Raw genomic sequence first — 8,322 nt, 5'->3', positions numbered from 1 at the left:
ATTGGAATTGTATATAATTTTAATCTTTTAAATGTTTTTTAGTTAATTATGTTTATAAAATTTTAAAATTAAATTTGTTTATCAAATTTTTACATTAATTTTTAAAATTATTATTTTATCTAAATATTTAATAATTTATGATACATTTAGCTTATGAAATAATTTTTAAATTAATAAATATAATAAAAATTATCATATGCTGTATATATTTTATTCATTATGAATGAATTAATGAAACTATTGTTTTTACTCCTTATGTGTACTTCTATAATAATTTGATTCTATAGACGATGCCACTAATTGCCTCGCTACTCCGAGACTAGGGCTCTCTCTAGTTACCAAGAGTACGTTACCTATTGTTTGGGAACGGGGAATTAGAAGAGAGGGTAAAATAAATTTTATATTTTAGTTAAATATATTTAAAATTATTATTTATTAAAAATAAAAATTATAAATTTAATATATTTATTATGTATTTGTTATTATAAATAATATATAATTATTTTAATTTAAAATTAAAAAAGACAATCTTTCCATTCTCCTTCCAAACATACCTTAAAGAAAGAGCAGGATAGTGGTGGCCTATTTCTTTTTCAAATAGGATTACGAGGTGCCGCATTGTCCCATGGTCCAGCTGTTATGTTCATATAACAGCTTTCTAATATTGTTATTTTTAATACACTTTTAATTATTAATTAAATTTTATTTAATATTATAAAAATATTCAATTAAGAATAAAAAATAAAATTAACATAATTTTTAATAAATAATTATGAACGTATTTAAAAAATATATATTAAAAAGTATAATACTAACGTTTCTCTACTGTTATATCATAACTGTTGTATAATGTGGTTCAGAGTCCGTGTCAAAAAAAGTGTGTTCATTTCAATTCACAATTTACTCCATAAGAATTGATTCATCTTGATGTGAAGATGATAGCAATTGTTATTTAAACTCAAATTTGATTCGATTGATTTTAGTTTATTGACTTTAACATGAATGTTAACAACACGCTCTATCGTTACTCTAGACTTGAATTACACCAACAAATAGTGAAACTTATTTGAATGTTAGATTCAAGATCATAGTTGGTTGGTAACTTTAAAAGTGTGATTGGATAATCATTTATTAATAATTTCTTTTTAAAATTATAGTTTATTTCATAAATTTTACAATGAAATTTTTTTCAATAAATTAAAAACATCTTATTTTTATAAGTTACGTTATAAAACTTGTTTAGATAAATTTAAAACATGAGAGTTATAAGTTATTTCTTATAAGTTATTCACAAAATTTTTCAAATAAATTCTAAATTTTGTTTGAGAGTTAAAAATATGAAAAAAAAAGATAAAATTTACTTGATGATAATTTTTAAACATGAGAAATGTTTTTTTTATAAACTCTCAAAAACTTTCATAAAATCATGTTTTCATTTTTTTAAAATTAATATATATATATATATATATATATATATATATATATATATTACTTTCTTTCTCTTGTCCTCTTCTTTATTCTTTAAACAACTTCTTATTTCTCTCTAAACTCTCAAATAAAGTCTTATACAAATAAAAAAAATAAAATTGTAAATTCAATTTAAATTTATTAAATTAAAACATTATAATTGATGATACAATGTATATTTTCTATTTCTTTCAAATAAAATAAGATAATATATATGACAAAACCATAAATAATTCTGAATTTAAGTAGAAAATTGATTCTATGAATTCAACAATGATAAAAATTTACCACCAAATAAGCTGAATTAAACATAAGTAGAATTCACCTAAATTTTTTAATTAACTAAAATTTTAACTTAATTTCAACTTATTTGATTTGTGAATTAAATTCGAAGAGTTAATAAATGAATTAAGTTTTTGACTAATTTTGAGTTAGTTGAATTTATCACGAGTCTGAATATTTCAGTTTTATAAGTTATTATTATTTTAATTTTTATAATTTTTTATTTAATCATATTATAATTGATATATATTTTTTAAAATTACAATGTATTTTTTAACGGAAGATGACTATATTTGAGATAAATATGGTCACTATAAATAATAATCTTCTTATAAACATTTCACATAATTATATTAATTAAGACTTAAATTTAAAATTATGATAAATATAATTATAATTAATTAATAATTAAAGTTGATATAAGAGTTTAATATATTTTTAAAATATTAAATAATAATTACCATCAAATAAATTTTTCATTTTTGTCCTTCCCCTCCGAATATTAATTTTCAAAGAAAGTCTTACCATCCTTTGATTGCTTTTTTTCCTCCCTACCCAACAATTCCAATAGTTAAAAGAAAATTTGAGGTAAATAAAAAACATTTAATAAATATTTATCCTTTTACTTTATCATGGTCGTGCAATCTTCTTTTTCTGCTTGTATTATCAACTCCTCACCTTGCTGCTCTGCATATTCCACTTTCGTAACCCAATCCAAAATAATAATGCTTTACAAGTATATTTCGATTAAATGTTTAATTAGATACTTTAAAATCCCAAAAGTTTCTTATTAATTCTGTTTATGGTCTTGTGGTCGTTTCCAAACCCGTATAAGCAAAAAGGCTTATGCTAAGGCTTTGACAGGCAATACAAAGTTTGTCAAAACATAATAAAAAAAAATATGTCATTTTTACAAATTTAAATAACTTTTTCTAACTGTTCCTGATAGCAGGTGCCCCTCGGACAGATTACAATAATAATTTTTATAGCTCACCTTTAATCTCATAAACGTGCACAAAATTGTTGAAGGGCCACATAACAAATTGTTAAAAGCCTAAGTAGTTGTTGAGTAGGATTGAAATTTAATAGTGACAAAAATTAGAGCAAAATATAAAGTTGATTGATAAACTGCACCTAATAGTAATCGAAAAAAATGATTTAATTTACTTTTAACAAAAATACAAGCCTAGAATAACATGCTTCTTTTATTAAATTGAGAGATATAACATTGCCATACCATTAATAAAGAAAAATTAGTTCAGTAAGTAGGTGTAGCATACACGTACGGTTGTGGCCTAGTGTGGATGATTAATGGTGTCAGCACTTCATCAGTGTCCTTTATTCAGCTACATAAACGTAACCTCTAAGTTGATAGCAAAGAAGCTATGCCAAATTGCTAAGCCATTCAATGGCCACATGACCACTCAGCCACGTAATCTTCCCTTATTAAATTCTTTGGCTTCTGTGACTGTGAAACATCACAGTCCAGTGTGTCAACTGATGCTAAAGGATAAAACACTCTTCAGCCTTTGAAGTGCCTTATATTTTCAATTTTCAATTTCTGTCTGAACTAGTCTCAAGGCGCCAGCAATACCAAAGCCAAAGACTAAAGACCCTTCCATCGTTACAGCAAAATGAAACCTGTTTCTCTTGTTCACAAGGTTGCACAACTGGCTAACAAAGCACTAGTTTTTGATTTTGAGGGTACTTTGTTACGATCCACTTCATTGTTCCCTTACTTCATGCTAGTTGCTTTTGAAGCTGGTGGGTTACTAAGATCTCTTATCCTGTTTCTTTCATACCCTTTGGTGTGGTTGGTGGGTGAAGACCAACTAGGCTTGAAGATCATGGTATTCTTGTGCTTTTTTGGCATAAAAAAGGACACATTCAGAATAGGATCAGCTGTTCTGCCAAAGTTCTTCTTGGAAGATATGGGGTGGGAAGGGTTTGAAGCTGTGATGTGTTGTGAGAAAAAGGTGGCCTCAAGTAAGTTGCCTAGGATCATGGTTGAAGGATTCTTAAAGGACTACTTAGGGTTTGAGGCTGTTATAGCAAGAGACATAAAGTGCTTCAATGGGTACTTTTTGGGATTGCTTGAGAAAAAGAAGCCAAACAAAATCCCTTCATATGGGGCTAAAGCAGGCAATGACAACAGTATTGGTATTATTGATAGCCATATTGAGTATATTGACCAAGAACTTTCCCCCCATTTCAAGGTTTGGCCATTTTTAAGGACACACTTTGATACATAGTTACACACATATACATGCCTTTTTAAGTTAAATATATACAACAGTATACACACACACACATACCATTTCTAACCTGTTCTGTTTCTGCAGAAGGTTTGCTTAATGTTAAGCTCTGATGAGAGGAGAAATTGGCGTGTCCTTCCAAGAGATAGGTATCCAAAACCATTGATCTTCCATGATGGAAGATTGGCTTTCAGGCCAACCCCTGCGTCTTCTCTAGCATTCTTCCTGTGGTTACCCCTTGGACTATTTCTTTCCATCTTCAGATTTGTATTTGGCATTGCATTGCCCTTCAATGTGTCAGCTCCAATATTGGCCTTTTCAGGGACAAGAACCACTCTATCAAAACCCAAAAGCCCTTTATCTTTGGCACAAAATGGAAAAAACCAGAAGGGCATGCTCTATGTGTGCAACCACAGAACCTTACTGGACCCACTTTACATTGCATACGTTTTGGACAAACCTCTCTCTGCAGTAACATACAGCTTAAGTAGATTCAATGAGCTAGTTGCCCCCATCAAAACCATAAGACTAACAAGGGACAGAGAGAAGGACAGAGAAACAATGGACAAATTGCTGAGCCAAGGCAACCTTGTGGTGTGTCCTGAGGGGACAACTTGCAGGGAACCTTATTTATTAAGGTTTAGTCCTTTGTTTGCTGAACTTACAGATGACATTGTTCCTGTGGCTGTTGATGTTAAGGTTAGCATGTTCTATGGAACAACAGCTAGTGGGCATAAATGTTTGGATCCTGTTTTTCACCTCATGAACCCAAATCCTACATACTTTATTAAAATCCTTGATAGGTTACCAATGTCACAAACATGTCATCAAGGTGGGAAATGCAGAATTGAAGTTGCCAATTTTGTGCAACATGAAATTGGGAATGCCTTAGGATTTGAATGCACCAGCTTGACAAGGAAAGATAAGTATATGGTATTGGCAGGTAACGAGGGTGTCAATGCAGGACCATGTCATAGCTGCCAGTAGCTACAAGGTCGTGTGTCACACCTTGATTAAGTTTAGAATAATGTCATGAATATTGCTTGGTTGGTCAGTGATGATTTGGAATGCTGATGAATTTTGCATTTTTAATTTGTTATGATTTTACATGCCACTAGCTATGGTACCCAACTGTAATATACTTTGGGTATTTGTGAGTATTTGCAGTGCTTGTGTTAATAGTTTCCAATTATCTTTCTCATAACTTGATAATTAACGGTGGAGTGAATCAATAACCAAGATGAGACCCACTAATGGTTACAAATAGAAATATTGTATGCTCGGTTTGGCTCAAAAGAAATTAGTCCGTAATAATTAACTAAAGATATATTTAGTACATTTAAAGAAGTTGATAAAGTTAGCACTTTAGTTCTCTAATTTTATATTTTGTTTTGATTTGATCTTTTTAACTTTTTAATTTCAAAATTGAGGTTTTAAGTTTCAAATGTCAATTAAGTAGTTATTTTTTGTTAATTATGTTTAAGTAGAACATTCAAATATGAAAGGGAGAAAGAAGAAAATACTGATAGTGATAACAACAAAACAATAATTAAAAGAAAAAAACAAAATGATAATTAACAAAGTTAAATATAATTAATAAAAAAACTTATTTCATTGAGATTAAATGTTAGATAATCATAATCTAATTAAAAAAAAAGTCTAAAGAATTAAATTGAAATAGAAGATTATGACAGAATTAAAATGAAATAATAAAATTAAAAAATTTAAACGAAAATACAAAATATAGATACAAAACAAAAGTACAAATTTTGTTTAAACAGTATAACATAGCGGTAATCTCATTTTGAGTTCCATGCTTTATCGACTGAAACATGAAGTTTTTTTCTTAAAAAAGAATTAAGCAACTGAATATTTATATTTTTCAAGTTGTAAAATTTTAAATTTATAACTAATTATTTTTAATTTATTTATTTTATTTGCATGTTGCTTGATCTTTTGTACTTTAAGTTTTTAATTCATTTTTTAATATTTCTTTAATATTTTTAATATTTTCATAAAAGAATAAAAAATATAATAAATTTAAATAAATTGTAAAAATTTTATTATTTATATTAAATAGAGAAAACGAAAGTATGCATTAACATAATATTGAACATAAATAGTTTTACACAAGTTATATTAATTCTTTAAAATATTTAAATAATAAAATTTATTTATTTATTAATAATATATAAATTAATTAAATTTATAGGTCTTTAAAATTGACAAGATTTGTACAATTAGATTTGGAAAATATTAATATACAAATATTTCTAAATAAACTTTATTTAAATTATATATTCTTTTTAATTTTAAGAGCCGTCAATTTAATTAAGATGATTAGCTAAAGAGGCAATAAATGTTCAATTATACTCATAATCACGCTTTCTCTATTTAACTTGTTATATTTATTATGACGATAATAATGATAAAAATTATATATATATATTATCATTATTATAATATAATTTTTTATTATTTTTATGTGACTGATTTAAGTTTTATTTGCATATTACATTGTTTCTTTTTTTAAGTCATAATTGAATTATGAGAGTTTCCTTTCCATTGTTATACTAGGTATACGAAAATAATATATGTACATACATCATATTTTTTAAGGCTTATATAATATTTTAATTTTCACAAAATTTATAATTTTTTTTTTAAAAGAAAGTCTTTTAAAAAAGATCATTCTATTCTTTCACTGATAATTTTTTATCTTTATTTATATGTATGTATGTAACATCTAACTTTAGTTATAATTTCATTTTATATTATATTGTTTCTTTTTTTAAGATAATTGAATTATAAAAATATCCTTTTCTATTGTTGACTAGGTATAAGAAAATAACCTAGGTATATACATCATATTTTTAAAGCTTAAATAATATTTTATTTTTATAAAATTTATAATTTGTTATTTTTATTTTTTTTAAATAAGTCTTTTAAAATAATTAATAATATTCTTTCACTAATAATTAGTTATTTTTATTTATATGTATCTATGCAACATTCAACTTTAGTTATAATTTCATTCTATTGTCTTTAGCATATTAATAAAAATTTAACAAACAAGTTTAAAAATAAGAGTAAAAAATATCTCATTAAGATTTAAAAAGTAGACTATGATGCGTGCCATTATTGTCAATATTAAATAAATTAGTTTTCACTTTACCTAGAGAATCATTATTACTTATTTTATCAAAATCAACATTTTTAAGATGAGAAAAAAAAGACTAACTTATGAGAATAAAGAAATGGATCATAAAATAAGTTCTTAAAATGGTTAACTATAATAATTTTAATAATTTCAAGATCATATTTTTAATCTCTATTGCTATCTTTAAGAATTTTAATTTTATTTTTTTGTCTACAAGAAACTATAACCTTATAAAAGTGGCTAGCATTCCTATTACTCATCTTTAACCAATTAGTCCTACAAAGCAAGATAGAATAAGATGCAAGACATCTCTATTAGTGGTGACATTAATAATGGGAATAACTTTAAGTTTTAAATTTGATATTTTAAATAGTTCAATAGTTAAGGATGAAGATGAAAGGAACACTCATACAAGAAGGTCAAAAAACCATTTTGAGTTGTATCATAAATTTAAGAATGGAGGATATAGGGTAGATATGCTAGACTTTGTAAGTTGTAGGCAAAATTGGAATTATCATACTTTTGAAGATCAAATTCCTACTAATAAGCCTCCACATATTAAGCATGATTTGGCTGTTGATAAATATAGTAAGCCTATATCTAGTTTGATCATAATGACAAAGAAGAGTCTTTCAATACTAATTCTCCAGATTAAATTACCTATCTCAAATTAATGAAGGTACTTGCTATGGTGCTCTTAAACTTGAAGGTATATTAAATACTCTTTTTAAATTATACTAATATATTAAAGGATATTTACGTCTTTTTTAAATACACCACTAACTCTTACTAAAATCAATAGTTATGATTGTTCCATGCTTACTAAAATTAATGATTATGATTGTTTCACATATATAAGAGCATATAATACTCCTTCATTTTCAGAGCATCGTGAAATTTACCATTAATGACATTTTATGTTCTATAACTGTACAAGAGATGATAATAATTTTTTTTTCTAGATTGATAAATTATTTACTTTTTTTATATATAAATTGAATTTTGTAGTTATTTTCGAACCCAGACTTTGTAAAGAAAATGTTGATTCGATAATTTAAAAAAAATTTAACCTAAAACAGGTTGTTGAAGCAATTTGGGTTTTAATTAGTTGGGATTTGGTGTCTATGGAAAACTAATAAGATTAATATTTTCATTATT

At 25.9% G+C, this 8,322-nt stretch overlaps 1 protein-coding gene across 1 annotated transcript; it reads left to right on the top strand.

The window, feature by feature from the left end:
• The first annotated feature begins 3,330 nt into the window (after positions 1–3,330).
• LOC113874346 (probable glycerol-3-phosphate acyltransferase 2) lies at positions 3,331–4,991 on the top strand. Its single transcript, XM_027512572.1, has 2 exons — positions 3,331–3,965; positions 4,092–4,991. Exons 1-2 carry the CDS (start codon positions 3,384–3,386, stop codon positions 4,989–4,991), a joined length of 1,482 nt encoding a protein of 493 aa, XP_027368373.1. The 5' UTR covers positions 3,331–3,383.
• The last annotated feature ends 3,331 nt before the right edge of the window (positions 4,992–8,322 follow it).

This window comes from Abrus precatorius, unplaced genomic scaffold, assembly GCF_003935025.1.
Source record: "Abrus precatorius isolate BTA unplaced genomic scaffold, Abrus_2018 Scaffold8, whole genome shotgun sequence".
NCBI classification, from domain to species: domain Eukaryota; kingdom Viridiplantae; phylum Streptophyta; class Magnoliopsida; order Fabales; family Fabaceae; genus Abrus; species Abrus precatorius.
This window is presented reverse-complemented; position numbering and strand designations above follow the sequence as displayed.

Coding starts and splice junctions, on each gene's coding strand:
- LOC113874346 (XM_027512572.1), top strand. CDS start 3,384: ATGAAACCTGTTTCTCTTGTTCACAAGGTTGCACAACTGGCTAACAAA. Junction 3,966..4,091: donor AACTTTCCCCCCATTTCAAG/GTTTGGCCATTT, acceptor CTGTTTCTGCAG/AAGGTTTGCTTAATGTTAAG.